The 16,321-nt window shown below is 42.6% G+C and overlaps 1 protein-coding gene across 8 annotated transcripts in view; it reads left to right on the top strand.

Moving 5' to 3' along the window:
• Positions 1-14,294, top strand: part of ATXN7L1 (ataxin 7 like 1) — a 79,395-nt gene extending 65,101 nt beyond the window's left edge. For 5 of the 8 annotated variants that reach the window (XM_026701474.2, XM_026701466.2, XM_026701448.2 and 2 more), the window contains 6 exons: positions 1,355-1,611; positions 2,861-3,053; positions 7,490-7,611; positions 9,369-10,335; positions 11,347-11,421; positions 11,747-14,294. In XM_026701474.2, coding sequence (XP_026557259.1) covers positions 1,355-1,611; positions 2,861-3,053; positions 7,490-7,611; positions 9,369-10,335; positions 11,347-11,421; positions 11,747-11,788 — 1,656 coding nt within the window. In that variant the 3' untranslated portion in view covers positions 11,789-14,294. The remainder of the gene's footprint in view (positions 1-1,354; positions 1,612-2,860; positions 3,054-7,489; positions 7,612-9,368; positions 10,336-11,346; positions 11,422-11,746) is intronic. The other 3 variants (XM_087935534.1, XM_087935535.1, XM_087935536.1) reach the window with 1 other exon arrangement.
• Positions 14,295-16,321: the final 2,027 nt, after the last annotated feature.

Genomic DNA, 16,321 nt, shown 5'->3' with positions numbered 1-16,321 from the left:
AGAAGAATGAAAAAAGGAAGGAAGGAAGGAAGGAATAACAACAGTACTTAGACTTATATGCTGCTTTGCAGTGTTTTACAGCCTTCTCTAAGCAGTTTACAGAGTCAGCCTCTTGCCTCCAACAATCTGGGTCCTCCTTTTACTAGTGGAAGGCTGAGACAACCTTGAGCTGCTCAGAATCAAACTGCTGGCTATGGGCAGAATTAGCCTGCAATACAGCATTCTAACCACTATGCCACCAGGAAGGAGAATGAGAAAGGGAATAAGGGAGGGAGGGAAGGAAGGAAGGAAGGAAGGAGGGGGGAGGGACGGAGTAGTAGTAATAGCACTTAGACTTATGTACTGCTTTCCAGTTCTCTCTAAGAGGTTTACAGGGTCTGCCTATTGCCCCCAACAATCTGGGTCCTCAATTTACCAACCTCGGAAGGACAGACGGCTGAGCCAACCTTGAGCTGGTCAGGATCAAACTCCAGGCAGTGGGCAGAGTCAGACTGCAATACTCATTGTCCCACCAGATAGGAGAATGAGAAAGGGAAGAAGGAAGGAAGGAAGGAAGGAAGGAAGGAAGGAAGGAAGGAAGGAAGGAAGGAAGGAAGGAAGGAAGACAAGAGAGAGAGAAAAGGAAGGAAGGAAGGAAAGAAAGAGAGAAAGGAAGGGAAGGAAAGGGAAGAAAGAAAGAGTGCCTTTGAGACAACCATGAACTGGATGACTGATAATCTCTGTAGACAGAAGAATGACATGGATTTGAGGAAGCTCCTTCTAATGCTCATCTGCGATAAATATAGAGTCCTCTAAAATGGCAGGAAGAATTTCCTATTGTTAATGATCATTATTATTATTAAAGTGGGATCTTTTGGAAGGGCTTTTTCTTACTCAGCAGCTGGGCTGCATTGCCTTTCTTGATATAAACCTTCAACTGAACTCCTTCCAGCCTACCCATCAAACCAGCTGGTGTCCTCCAGGTGTTTTGAACTACAGCTCCTATAATCCCCAGCCATGCTGCCTTTAATTAATAGAAACTAACAACCTCCGAACGCCTTGCAGATCGCACGTTTCGTACCCTACTCTTAGCAGCAAAGGAATATTTCCCTCTGGTACAGATTCCACAGATGACATAAACTGACTATAGAATAGGGTTGGAAGGGACCTTGGAGGTCTTCCAGTCCAACCCGTGGCCCATATGTCATCCGGTTTATTTTCCGGTGTCATAATGTAAAGAGAGAAGGAAAGAACGAGAAACCTTGAATTTCTCTTAAGAATTGAATCTCTTTGGATTTCAAAGAGAAACTTTGAACAAAGAAAAACTCTGAATCTCTTGCCACAATTATTTTAACCCTTTTAAAATATTTTTTAGACTCATTCTCTTAACTATCGGAGAGCAGTTTTAGGGCGCAAAAAGCAGTTCGACATCCTTCTAGCCGAACACAAAGCTCGATCCCGGGACAAAGAAGTGACGAAAGACAAGGAACACCCACCATCCGCAAGGGAAGCGCATCAAGGCCAACTCACATCAGGACCAGATGCTGTAATGGGAATACCTGCAAACTCTGGGCAAGAACTTAAAGGCACATCACCTGTCAAATCTAGGCAGCCCAACTCAGTATTTCCCAGGTGAGCAATATCTGGCCTTACGCCGTAAGTCCTTTGTACAGGTAGTCCTCGACTTACTACCAGAAGGGAGCTTAAAATTTGTGTTGCTAAGTGAGATGTTTTGTTAAGGGAATTCTGCCACATGTTATGACTTTTCTCGCCATAGTTGCCAAGTGAATCAGTGCAGATGAATTAGAAACATGGTTGTTAAGTGAATGTTGTGGTTATTGTTCGCCGGCAGCCTGTGTAGACGGCAGCGGAATCGGACAGTGGGGAAGTAGGGGGACCAGTCAGGGAATCTGGGGAGGACTCGGATGAGAGTCCTGCGTCCGATGCAGAGATGGGGCCAGGACCATCTGGGAGTAGGGTGCTGACTCCGGATCCTTCAGAGTCTGGCAGCAGCAAGGCAGAGGAACAAGGGGAGCCTGTTCCCAGTGCGTTCCCAGTGTTGCACAGAGCTGCTAGAAGGGAGAGCAGCTAAGACAAAAAGGGCGACTCGGGAGTATATTTCCCAACTTTTAAACTTCCAATTGCATAGTAAATCAACTAAAATTGGGCTTAAATTGATATGGAGCTGCAGAACGCAGCAAAATTTCGCTATGTGTTTCAGCTTTGATAGGAAACCTTTAACTCAAGTCTTTCTGACTTTAAATCCCTGTGCATACGGTCAGATTATCTGGATATTTTTTCAGAGGTCAGATTTCAAGTTGGGTGGCATAAGTTATTCTGTTGTGAGTAGAGGAGTGGAGGACTCTTTTCGTGAAATATCTCTGGACTCTCTCGATTGTGTTAATCCGATATGCAATGCAATATCCAGACAGATGAGCTGTATTCGAGAATTGGTCTAGCAAATGTTTTGTATGCTCCAGTTAGCAGTACAATATTACCAGAGAAGCAGCTATGCAGGATTAGGTGAACAACTAACTCTTAATGCTTTTTTGGCAATGCGATTACAGTGGGCTCTGGCACTTGGATCATCAGAGATGAATCCTCCAAGGTCCTTGACAGAGTGAGGTTCGTCTATGAGGTCGTGTTCATCCAGCTTGTATTTTATGTTCTGATTTTTTCTTGCCAATGTGTAATGTGTTATACAAGTTGCTTCTTAAATTAACCATCTCAATGGGCGTTTTTTTTTTTTTCCTCCTTTCTTTCTGGGAAATAACCTTTAGAACTTCGTTGCTGAACCTGATGTGGCCCTGTGACTTTTTTTAAAAAATCAAATTTATCTAGCCACCCATTTTACAGACGTGATGTTTTCACCTCTCCTCAGATCCTCCTCGTCAAACAGCATAAACAGCTGCACCTCTTCAAATCACAGCGGGAACGTACAAGAATTGCCTCTCCCAGCCCTGGCAGGAGATTTGCTGTGCAGGTTATCCAGTGATGAAGGAGAAGGAGAAGGAACCGAAGAAGCCGAAAAATTAGACTGCTCCTATTCGGGGCACCATCCTCGGCCGCTTGGGGTATTCTCTCCTTCCCCCCCACCCCCATAATCTTATTTGTTGATGGCGTTTAAGGCCGGCTGAATGTTAGGGTTACGTCCAGCGTTCAGAAGGGACCTTTGATAAGTTGCATTGGCACAAAGGAGCACATTTTTCGGTGCATTTAAGGAGCTCTTGATCGGCTGCTTTAAAAGCTTCCTCTGGCTGTCTGCAGATGTGCAGTATGTGCTCTTAGACCAAGCTCAAGGCGCAGGAGCTGGATTCCGCCTGCAGGGTGCTTAGATCCTGCCCACAGGGTTGGCCTGGAAATAGCAAAGGAGCTCTGTTTTCAAACGAAAGGAGAAATGTTTTCCCCTTTTGCATTTGAGCCTGCAAGAAAGAAGGGGCAGGAAAGGAGAAAGGGAAAGAGAAAAAGAATTAAATGTGGGAAGAGAGAAAGGAAGGAAAAAGAAGGAAAGAGGGGAAGGAAGAAGAAGGAAAATGAAGAGGGAAGGAGGAAAGGAAAGGAAAGGAAAGGGAAGGAAGGAAGGAAGGAAGGAAGGAAGGAAGGAAGGAAGGAAGGAAGGAAGGAAGGAAGGAAGGAAGGGAGATTTTAATGAGAGTGAGAGAGAGTCTCAGGGAAGTCCTGCCTTAGCACTTGGCCAGCACGGGTGCCCCTAAGTGATGTCGAACTGGCCATGCCCCCCTCTCAGCCCTCCAAGGTCAAACACAACCCTGATGTGGCCCTTAATGAAATCGAGTTTGACACCCCTGTCTTAGACCATTCCCAGCAGATACGCTGTGCAGGTGTGCGCAATCCAGCTATGAATATCCTTGAAGCAGCAGAATTGCAGGTAGTCCTCGACTTACAACTAAACGAATGGTTCGTTTAGTAACCATTCAAAGTTACAATGGCACTGAAAAAAGTCACCTATGACCGTTTGTCACACTTAAAGCCATTGCAGTATCCCCACAATCATGTGACTGAAATTCAGACATGTGACTCATATTTATGACAGTCGTAGTGTCCCAGGGTAGTGAGATGCCCTTCGGCGACCTTCTAACAAGCAGTCAACAGGGAATGCAGATTCACTTAACAACTGTGACAGGAAAGTTGTCATAAGAAGGGGCATGCCCCCTCTGGTCCGCAGACAAACCTCTCTCCACAGAACTGGTCCCTGGTGCCCCAAAGTTTGGGGGCCGTGGTTCTAAGCGGTTTACAGAATCACCATGTTGCCCCCAACAATCTGGGTCCTCATTTTACTGACCTCAGAAGGACGGAAGGCTGAGTCAACTTTGAGCCGGTCTGGATCAAATTCCAGGCTGTGGGCAGAGTCTGCCTGCAATACCACATTCTCACCACTGCGCCCCCATGGCTCAACTTTTATGAAAATAAGGACCTTCCTGTCAAAAGGAGGTGTATTTATACTGTTTTTGTGTGGACCAATATGAAGTTTCCTCCTGTTTACCTACCCGTGTTTCCCCGAAAATAAGACCCTGTCTTTTTTTTTTTTTTGCCACCAAAAAAGGCACCATGCCTTATTTTCGGGGGATGTCACCCACTGACTAACCTCACTTGCGCACATCACCTCTGGCCCCCTTTTCGCTGTCAGAGGCCTTCAGGAACTACTACTTCTGCGGCCGGCAAGGCTTTCCTGAAGGCCTTTGCAGCCAATAGCAGAGCTCTGGGTCGATCCTGAGCTTTGTTCTCAGCTACAGAGGCCTTCAGGAAAGCCTTGCCAGCCTTGCTGGCTGCAGAAGAAATGGGCCGGTGAGGTAGGCATCAGGGTGTGTGAGGCATGGCTACCATTGTCCAAAGATAAGTAGTAGGGCAGCTCCACTCCCCATCCCCATCCTAGCTTAATTTTTATCTGTGCACTCTGGAGTGGGCGGGATCTTAATTAGGGCTTATTTTGGGGGGTAGGGCTTACATTGGGCGCACATGTAGAAATCAAGCTAGTCCTTTCAGGGTAGGTCGTATTTTCGGGGAAACAGGGTAATTGCCCACTTAGTAGTAGGCTGTCTTGGGATCCATCCTTATGAAGCACAGAGCTTCCTGGTCTTAGCATCATAGCTCTGTCTGGTGAACATTTAAGAAACAGGAGCTGGAATGCGACATGATTCATTTTCTTGGTCTTGAATCAAAACCCAATAGCTAGCAGGCTTTTGGCCACACACCCTGTTGCCATTTTGGTTGTTACCTTAGTGATGAGAAAGTGGAAACAGACGTTTACGTTTTTGGGAAGAGAGAGATCCCTCCACATGAATTAAAAAAAAAAGCTTGAAACAAATGTTTTATTTTATCCAGTGTGTCTTGGAATTCTCTAGTTTGCATAAGCATGTTGGGTAATCATTGTCTTCTGAATTCCTTTCCTCATTTCATTTATATTAACCAGCTCCTCTTCAGTCAACCTGCTGTCAAACAGCCTCCTCATTCCCGCTTTTTTCCCTCTCCCGCTGTGTCAATTTAGAGTTTTATTACAACCATCTGCTGCCAAATTAGAAATTCTCTTTCACCTGTATTCTCTTGGGTTACCCGAATCCGCTAAAATCCGCCCGCAAATTAATTAAAAACATTTCAGTGCCATTCTGTAAGCTTAGAGGAGGCTTCCCTTTGAGCAGTGTATTTTATAGTTATCAAAATATACCGCGTATGTACAAACATGTAATTTTTGCAGAATTAGTATATTTGATCCAGCACATTGTTAAGAGTGATGCAGTGGCCTTGAGGTGGAGCCTCACAATCAGGAAGCTGTGAGTTCGATCCTAAGCAGATATTTCTTTCTTTGGCCACACTGGGAATATATCTGCTGAACAAAACTCCGCATTGACGACAGGAAAAGCATCTGGCTATTAAAACACTCTGCTAGCTCCATTCAGTTGCCCAGTTGTCCACCCCTCAAGGGATTATCAGGTTGTTAAAAGATGATGATCCAGCACATTGATATACCCAGGAAGGGGGGGGTGTTAATTTTTTTCTGAGATTAAATCTTCCTTTGTCAGGTGCAAAGAATCGAGAAGTTGCACTTAGGAAAATTTATTGCTCAAGCATACACACGAGAATCTAATCAACTAACATTCAATATAAAACTGGTGCCAGATAAGGGACAATGGAATTCAAGAGCCATTGGAGCATTTGTGGGAGCATAACGACTTTAGGGGGATGCAGTGGCTCAGTGGCTAAGACGCTGAGCTTGCATCAGAAAGGTCGGCAGTTCGGCGGTTTGAATCCCAACCGCCACGTAACGGAGTGAGCTCCCATTCCTTGTCCCAGCTTCTGCCAACCTAGTAGTTCGAAAGCATGTAAAAATGCAAGTAGAAAAATGGGGACCCCTTTGGTGGGAAGGGAACAGCGTTCTGTGCATCTTCGGTGTTTAGTCATGCCGGCCACATGACCACAGAGACGTCTTCGGATAGCGCTGGCTCTTCGGCTTTGTAACGGAGATGAGCACCGCCCCCTACAGAACGACAAGCATGTATGAGCGAGGGGAACCTTTACATTTACCTTTAAGGACTCTAGGCTGATTACTTGCTGAACTCTGCTCCCAGCTCTTCCTGCTCTTCTACAACCATGCAGTAGGAGATTCAGTTTAAAGAGTACAGCATTACAGTCCTATAATTCTTTGCAACTCTGAGTTTGACTCTGAAGAAGTTTGCCACGGATGAGGGCCTTGAATATAATAGGAAAGACCAGCCCCCACTCTCTGCTCAGCTAAACATCATCCCTTTAACTGGTTAAGAGGCAAAACCAATGCATGAAATTGTAATGTGCAGTAATTGATTGTAAGTTGACATGTATTCAAATATTTGCATTTCTAGCAATCCATGCAAAAATGCCCATTTCATCATTATGGGATTTTTTTCTCCATTAGCTGTGTTTGTGCCATTCACAACTGTTTAGGCACCCTGTTGTTAAATTATTTTTGTTTCTCAACTGGCAAGTTTTGCCTCATATTGTTATCTTTTGTAAATGCAAATAATTGAAATGCAAATTTTGAATTCCCTGAAGATACTTGTTGAGCAACTACATTGTGTGAGCATGCCATGATAATTTTTATAAGAATCACACATTTTGGAAAGTACAGTTTGGGCAAAAAAATGTGAGAGATAAGGTCACGTCTATGAGGCTTGAAAGTCCAAGGTCCAATTAATCTGATTTATCGCTAAAAACCTATGCAGAGGAATCTTCTTAACTAACAGTCAGCATTTGCTTGGGGTTACATAAGGCTCAAGGGAATTCAAGGGAGGTTGGACTTAAATTTGCTTGTGATTACGTAGGGATTCTAGGCTTATGCCTCTTTTTGTTCTGCCACCCCTTCTCCCACAATTTCCAAATCCTGTGAAAGAGTGGGGGAAAACCAGGCCATTCTTTACTACAATAATACTGCTAGCACGACCGCAGGTTTAACCAACAATTTGAATGCAAGGATAGATAAATGTGGCGTTTAAAAATACTCTTATTTCCTCCTCTTTCCTAGTTCTGTTCATTTGGAAGTCACCTAATGGGAAGAGGATACTACGTATTTGATAGGAGATGGGATCATTTTCGACTAGCACTCAATTCTATGGTAGAAAAACACTTGAACTCACAAATGTGGAAGTAAGTATATCTGTGTTGTCCGGCTATTTCTTATTTAATGCTTATTTGTTTTGTTTTTTTTAATCAAATTTATTTGCCACCATCTCACAGTTCAGGTGACTCCGAGTGGCAAACAAAATACTAATTTAAATTTAATAGCATTCTGTGGGAAAAAGATAGCGCATAAATAATGTGCATTCTAATGCCAAAGCAAGGATAATAGTAACATTGGTGAATAGGAATAATTTTAGTAACCACAAAGTAGTAAAGTATTAGCTACATTTTGAGAAAAGCTTGCTTTGCTTGCTTGTCTGTCTGTCTCTTTCTGTCTGTCTCTATCACAATGAGCCTCATTGGCGCAGTGGTTAGAGTGCAGTACTGCAAGCTACTTCTGCTGCAGCCAGCTGCCTGCAATTTGGCAGATCAAATCTCACCAGGCTCAAGATTGACTCAGCCTTTTGTCCTTCCCAAGTGGGTCAAATGAGGACCCAGATTGTTGGGGGCAACAGGCTGACTTTGTAAACCACTTAGAGAGGGCTGGAAAGCACTGAAAAGCAGTATATAAGACTAAGTGCTATTGCCCTTCCTTCCTTCCCTCCCTCCCTTGGTGGCATAATCTTTAAAATGCAATATTTCAGGCTAATTCTGCCCATATTCTGGAGTTTAATTCTCACTGGCTCAAGGTTTGTTCAGCCTTCCATCCTTCTGTGGTTGATAAAATGAGGACCCAGATTGTTGGGAGCAAGAGGCTGACTCTGTAAACCGCTTAGAGAGGGCTAGAAAGCACTGTAAAGTGGTACATAAGTCTAAAGGCTATTGCTAACTATCGCTATCTCTTATCATATCTATCATCTACCAACCTACCTACCTACCTGCCTGCCTACCTACCATCTCTCTATCTCTCTCTCTCTCACACACACACACACACAGACACACCCTCACGTTACATGTGAATGATGCACAGTGAACAGAAGGGTAAAGTGGTTTAAATGTAGTAAATAATCAGTAAAAACATCCCTGTTAATTCAGATAACTAGTTTCTTGATACCTTTTTTATGTCAAATGTCATTCTGGCATATTATAAGGAGTTTTGCAGGCAAAGCTTTGTGATGATATTCATGGACTGATATCATAATAGAGAAGTTGTGGGGGCTCCATCCCTGGAGGTTTTTAAAAGGAGACAGGACAACCATTTGTCCAGAATGGTACAGGGTCTCTTGCTTGAGCACGGGGTTAGTCTAGAAGACCTCTGAGGACCCTTCCAACTCTGTTACTCTGTGGAAAAGTGCAAAAAGTGTTTTGGTCTATTTTTCCCCCTTTTAGGCTAGTTGACTGTCTCCCTTGCACAGTAGGTACATATTGTTTATGTCTCTGCTCTGATGGCCAATTTGTCCGAGTGACAGGTTCCAGGAATTCTCTAGCATTTTTGACTTGACGTTTGGTCTGTCACAACTTCCCAGTTGAAATTCTGGTGCAGTCTCTCCAGGTGCTTCGAAATTAAGAGAGTTTCTTCCCCTGTGTCTTCTGACTGCTAGTTGGCATTCATGGATGCCTTTTGCCAATCTTCTCCCTCATTGTCCTATGTGTGGCAGCTGTTGCTGTCATTACCCCGGATAAAACCTTGTGGAATTTTGAGTCCACATTCCTATTTCTTAATCCTTGTAGGAAAGCTCTTTCTGCTAGCTTTCTGTTAGCTAAGGCTGCTGGGTTGGACTGAAAAAAAAAAAAAAGCCTCCATCCCAACGTGTGTGTCTGTCTTTTTTCCTTCCACACTTTAGGAAGATCCCTCCTGCCGTGGATAGTCCCATGCCGTCTCCAGCAGCCCATATCAGCAGTCCCTTCCCGTCCTCCGTCCTGCAACCTTTCAGTAATCCCACCTCGGCATACATCCCCTCCGCGCCCGTCAGCTCAAGGATCCCTCCTTCTTACGTCATGACGTCCGCCATGTTACCCAACGCCTCTTTGGCAACGGCGACGGACCCCCATTCCCTAACGTCCCACGCCACCGCCTTCCCGCATGTGGCGGCCAGCCTGAGCATCGTCGACTCCACTTTTAAGATGCCGTCGGCCCTGTCACCTCTGCCCGCCGTCATCCCTTCCCCGTCTCACAAGCCATCCAAAACGAAAACCAGCAAATCCTCCAAAGTCAGAGACCTCTTGTGTCGCAGCGACGAGCCTCCCAGTAACAAAAAGAGAAAGCTGCCGTCATCGTCTTCCTCCTCCTCTTCTTCCTCCTCTTCTTCCTCCTCGATATCTTTGCAGACTTCCTCCACGTCCTCGTTCTCAGGGGCGCACAGGAAGAACTGCGTCTTGAACCCCAGTTCCACCGTCAACTCTTACCCGGCGGCCCCTTCCTATAACAGCCTGTCTGTGCACAACGCAAACAACGGAACAAGCCCCTTCAGTGCCAAATCAGAGCCCTCAGGATGGACTTCGCTCTCCGGCAGTCCAGCGGACTCGGTGAAACATATGAGCATTGTCATGAGCAGCATTGACCCCTCCGGTTTGTCTGTCCCTTCCCTGGTGCACCCTTTGGCGGACCACTCCCTCGCCCCGCACAACGCAGTCTCTCCTCTGCCCCTTTGCTTCGACAAATCGGAAGGGAAAAAACGCAAGAACTCGAGTGCCAGCAGCAAAGCCTGTAAAATCACTAAAATGCCTGGAATGAATAGCGTTCATAAAAAGAGCGCAGCCAATCTCATCTCTCCGGGGCCGGATACGCCAAACAATGCCATCTCTCGGCCGGTAAGTCAGCTTTCATTGGTCTTAGAAACAGGGGTGTCGAACTCGATTTCATTGTGGGCTGCATTGGGGTTGTGTTTGACCTCGGGGTGGGGGGGGGCGAGACAGATGTGGGGCATGGCCAGCTTGACGTCACTCATCGAAGCTCCATTTTCAGCTGCAACAGGCTCTGCCAGCAAAAATGGAGCTTGGGGAGGTTGAGGCCTGCAGGAGCCTGTCATGGCCGAACACGGAGCCTGGGAGGGCCACACACACAGCCTCCCCAAGCTCTGTTTTCACTGGCAGAAGGCTTCAGGAGGTTGTTGTGGCCAAAATTGGACCCTGCGGGGGTCCACTCACAGCCTCCCCAAGCTCTGTTTTTGCTGGCAGAGGGCTGCAGGAGGCTGTCATGGCCAAAAACTGAGCCTCGAAGGACCACTCATGGCCTTCCCAAGCTCTGTTTTCACCAGCAGAGGGCTGCAGGAGGCCGTCGTGGCTGAAAACGGAGCCTGGGAATTCTCCCAACCCCCATTTTTGCTGGAAGAGGCACTGCAGGCCAGTCCTTTGCTGTTTTCAGTGCAGCCCCATGGGCCATATCTAAGCACCCCGCAGAATGGATCTGGCCCGCAGGCCTTGACTTTGACACCTCTTAGAAGAAGTCTGTCTTGAGAAATCTCAGAATAGGACCCTTGTGGGATTTCCAGAAATTCCCCAAAAAAAATAAAAAAATAAAAACCAGCACGATCTGTTGTAGGACTGAAACCTCCTATGACAGCATTTTTCATACCTCAGGATAGGTTGCTGGAAATAAACCTTATTTTAATATTTTTAAGAGCAATTAATTTTAAAAAATGAAAATTGTTCCAGTGAAATGAAGCAACCAGTGGAAATAAGAGCCTTTTTTGTTTATCATTATAGCATAGCATAGCATAGCATAGCATACTTTATTGGCCAAGTGTAATTGGACACACAAGGAATTTGTCTTGGTGCATATTATTTGCAGATTATCATAGTAATTTGCATTATTATTTGCAGATTGGGAAAAACAGTGGTGTAGCTTTGTCCCAGTCTAGTCCTTCAAGTACATCAAATCTAATGCACAACAAACAAGTGAGTTGGTTTGGGTTTTTTTTAAAATCACATTTAAATCATAATTTGCATCACTTAATTGCTGTATGATTATCAACAAATGTGGCTTCTCTTAGCAACTCCATTATTTTTACAGGTAGTCCTCAAGTTACAACAGTTCATTTAGTGACTGTTCTGACTTATGAACATTTTTCACACTTCTGACCGCTATAGCCTCCCCGTGGTCAAGTAATCAAAATTTGGGTCCTTGGCAACTGGCTCAAATTGTTAATTTTTGTTTTGTTTTAAATATTTGTCATAATCCCATTTCTCATGTAAGGTGAACTGTTTTTATTTTCTCTTTCAGAAAACATTAAATCGGGCTGGTAGGATAAGGACTCTTCCATGAATAAGGAGAACAACCACTCTCTTATTTTTGCAGCCCTTCTCCAAGCCAACTTATTGGTTTCTGTGTCCTGCAGATTTTTTTTTCGTAATTTTGTATTAAAATTGTTTCCCTTTTTCCCATAAAAATTGTAGTCATGGTTTACTTTAATTTCTTACATGTGATCGGTTACATTGCCTCTGATCGGTGCAATTGGTTTTAATTTTTTTAAATTAATGCCTTCGGAAGGAAATTATTGCGTTTTCTCTTTTCAATTTCTTGCAACAACGGAAGCAGTGGACATTTCAAAATAATGCCATTTGTGATTAAAAAGAACAGATTGAGCAAAGCTATTCTTTTAAATTTGTGGTAACTTCTGTATTAATTATTGTCCTCGGGATTAAAAGAAAATCTCCATCCTTTTTGCCAACTTAATGGCTACAAGTTTCAGTGTTTCTAGATTCTTTGAACGCACTGAATGGTTAATGCATCTAGCTATTGCCAATAATTAATAGGAATATTGTGTGACATTTCCTCATATCTAGGTGAAGGGGCCAAGAAAAGGATTGTCCTTGGTGAAGCATTATTCTAAAATAAAGACAGAAGTTGGACATAACTGAATTTGCACTGACAATGTTTTTACAGGAATTACTGATTTTTTTAAAAAAATGAAAAGATTTTTTTGTAATCAGGAAACCAATTATACTAAGGTCCTACAAAATTACTACAAAGGAATTAACTTTTCTTTCTACAGAATTAAAAGTGCACTTATATGCCAGATTTATTTACATCTTGGGGAGAAATGAAAATGAATGCAAATAGATTTATTAGCTTCTTTCCTTTTAAAGTAAAAGCTTACGGGCAAATTTTAAAGCATAGGAAATGTTTAACAACGGTAAACAAAGGCTAGGCCTCTTGGGGGAAATTAGAAAATATTCTCAAAATAATTTTTATAATGTTATTGTAATTTATGTTTTCTTATACTTGGGAAGCGACAAGAGTAGTTTCATGGATGATATGAAGCTAGGAAAAAAATATAAGCAATGGTTGTATTTTTCATGTATTTTGAGTTACATTTTATTGTACATTCTTCAGATTGAAAAAAAAAGTACATATCTTTATTTTTGCACAATTTTTTGTCATTGGTAGTAGGAACAGAGCCTTGTTTTTTAAAAACTAATTTATTTGTGTTGTATAGCTGCAGGAGTTATCAAATTTCAGTAGCAAAACAACGCTCCAATGATCAAACTGCTGTTCTATATTTGGGGTAGGGGGGGAGAGATACGATGAATATGAATTTGAGTGGCTGCTGAAGGAACAATTTAATAATGTCAAGACTTCCTTAGCTTAACATGCATCTATTATGTAGAAAGCTGGATATTGGTGGGTGTTTTAGGATAATGCTCATTTATCTCTTCATTTTCCTTGACTTAGATCTCACAGCATTTTGGAAACCTTAAGTATCAAATACAGCCTTCCACATTTCGTTCCATCACCTTTTTTTTTTTAAAGGTCATTTAATTTATATATACTAAAATGGTATATATAATGTGGCTTTAAAAATGGAAATAGACCAGACCAACATGTATTGCAGTGTAGTTATTTGTTAAATAGTTGGAGTTTTTTTTCCTTATTTCCAACCATTTTCCCTTCTACACACCCAATTTTCCAGAAGACATGATTTCCAGCAATAGAGGCATAAGCTTTGGTTGTTAACACATGATGCAATGCATAGGCCCGTCAGCCATATTTAAAAAAAATTAAATGAAAAAAAGCAACTTGGATAACTTGTATGCCTTCTTTTGTATCGATGTTACCAATTTGTACATAGTGCTGATCAACCTTTGTAGAGAATAGTTTATACAGCATATTCTATTATTGCCGATTCTCAGTGAACTCTTGTTTAAAAAAGAAGAAATTTTTCTATCTACACCTTCTATTTTGTTACGCTGTTTTACCCATGGCACTTTAACAAAACTTTGGGTTTTACATAGCTGGTCGGTCATGGGAAATAAACAATTATAAAAAAAGAAAAACTGTTGCACAGAAGTGAAATTTGCACCTCCTCAATTATGCTTTCCTACTACAGATTTTAGAATCCTTTTCCAGAAGACTTTTGAAGACAAGCACGTCCAATCATTCTAAAAAGAAAAAAAATTGCCATATGTGTACAGTCGATTTCTTTTCTACGGATCCATATTTTGTAACACTATTTTCCTCTTCCTGCACCTTTTATGTATTAGCAGTATCAAGAAAGAACCCCATTCCATGCTTGTGATAATTGTAAGTGTTGAAAGTAGATGTAAATAGTAAAATTTATGACTTACAGTTTTGAGAAAAGGGAAAAATAAAGAACAAATGTATGTATCTAACTGATACTGCCATGGTTTTAGGACCAGGCCTGGAGATATTCTCTAGTGGGCGATTGTATTTCTTTTTGTTATTTGTTAGTTTTGCTTTATTGTTATTATTATTATTTGTAACATGGCTTTGTAAATAAAATAATTTATATGTTTCTAAGAAAAACACACGCAATGCTTTATCATTTTGTAAAAGAAAAAGGTCCAGGGTTATCTGGGAAAAATTATAAGCCTTGGCAGGACTTGGTAAAAAGCTTTTATTATTAGGATCTGCTCTGAACTAGAAATCCACTATCCAAAATAAGGAAATATAGTTTAGTTTTTCTGCTTGTCCTATGTGATGACTCCATTGTGACCATCAGAATACAAAAAGCCTCAAAAAAGCCTTTTATTCCCTTTGGGAGGGGCCATTCACCATCCACCTGTGCCTTTACTCCTGAGTCGACCCTTGTTCCTTAATTGTTCCTTTCTCCAGGCAGCTCTGTGCATGCGCGCACTGGAAACAGGCTCCAGCTGTTCTTCTGCCCCACTGATGTCTGACTCCAAAGGCAGCTGATAACTGTCAGACAGCCCTGGCTCCATCTCTGCCTCCGACGCAGAGCCCTCGTCAGAGCCTTCCCCAGAATCCAGGAGTGGCCCATGTTCCTCCCCAACCACCTCATTCATTGTCCAAGTCTGCTGCCAGCTCTGCTGGTAGCTGTTGGGCCACAACCATCACCAATATTACAATGGCACTGAAAAAAATGACTATATATTTTCTACATTTATAAGACCATGGCAGCATTTCCATGGTCACATGATCAAAATTTGATTATGTGAATTCTGGTCATGTCATTTTTTTCAAATGCCATGGTAAATTATGGTCACGAAATAAACGGTTATACATCAAGCGCTATCTCCCCTTGTGAGTGTTGTCCATTGCCCAGAGTCATTTAATGGAGTTAGATGGCCATATACATAAACAAGCCTCAAAAATTTTAACCTTAGACTGTCTACTGTTGCCCTCACCCCATTCTAGACAACACAGTATCAACAGTAGAGGCCTTCAAAATTCTATGTTCTATCATATCACAAGACTTAAAATGGACACCTAACATCAAAAACGTAATCAAAAAAGCACAACAAAAAATGTTCTTTCTGTGCCAACTCAGGAAGCTCAAACTGCCTAAGGAGCTGCTGATCCAGTTCTACAGAGGAATTATTGAGTCTCATCTGCACCTCCATAACAGGACAGACACAGACTTGAGGGTAATTAGGACTGCAGAAAAAAACAATTGCTACCAACCTGCCTTCCATTGAGGACCTGTATACTGCACCCTGAGTCAAAAAGAGGGCTGTGAAAATATCTACACACAACCCACCACATCCTGGACATGAATAGTTTCAACCCTCACCCTCAAAATGATGCTATAGGGCACTGCACACCAGAACAATTAGACACAAGGACAGTTTTTCCCCACATGCCATCCCTCTGCTAAACAATAATTTCCTCAACACTGTCCAACTATTTACAAAGTCTGCACTACAATTGCTGTTAATCTTCTCATCACTCCTTATCGCCCATCCCCTCTCACTTGTGATTGTATGACTGAAACTTTGTCGCTTGTCTCCTCACGATTTATATTGACTGTTTCCTAGTATGATTTGATTGCTTATTGTACCCTATGACTATCATTAAGTGTTGTACCTTATGATTCTTGACCAATGTATCTTTTATGTACACTGAGAGCATTTGCATTAAGACAAATTCCTTGTGTGTCCAATCACACTTGGCCAATAAAAGAATTCTATTCTACTCCTAAGAGGTCTTTAAGGGGCATGCATAAGCACACCAACATGCCTATCACCCGTCTTAATGTTCCCTTTTATTCGTATCTATTTCATATATTAATAATCATGTTTATACTTATATATATATTATCAAATGGATGCTGGACAAAATAAATTAATAAAAGTAAATAAAGCATAAAATTGCTCTATGGGTCCCCAGATCTTTAACTAAGCTTGATCTTAACCAAAAGGCCGAGAAGCGAGCTTTAAACAACTTCAGAAATTCAGAAATGTTTGCAAAAATTTCAAACCATCCAAAACCTCCCTATTTCCCGGCCCACGTGCTTTGGACCGGAGGCCACGCCCCTCCCGCTGTCGTAAACATTCGTCGCCACTCCTCCGCGCTAACGTCACGACCTCCTCCCCA

The sequence above is a fragment of the Pseudonaja textilis genome, chromosome 5, assembly GCF_049901715.1.
Source record: "Pseudonaja textilis isolate UNSWEBS1 chromosome 5, rPseTex1.2, whole genome shotgun sequence".
Classification (NCBI taxonomy): domain Eukaryota; kingdom Metazoa; phylum Chordata; class Lepidosauria; order Squamata; family Elapidae; genus Pseudonaja; species Pseudonaja textilis.
The sequence above is the reverse complement of the archived record's forward strand: the minus strand, read 5'-3'. Positions and strand labels throughout refer to the sequence as shown.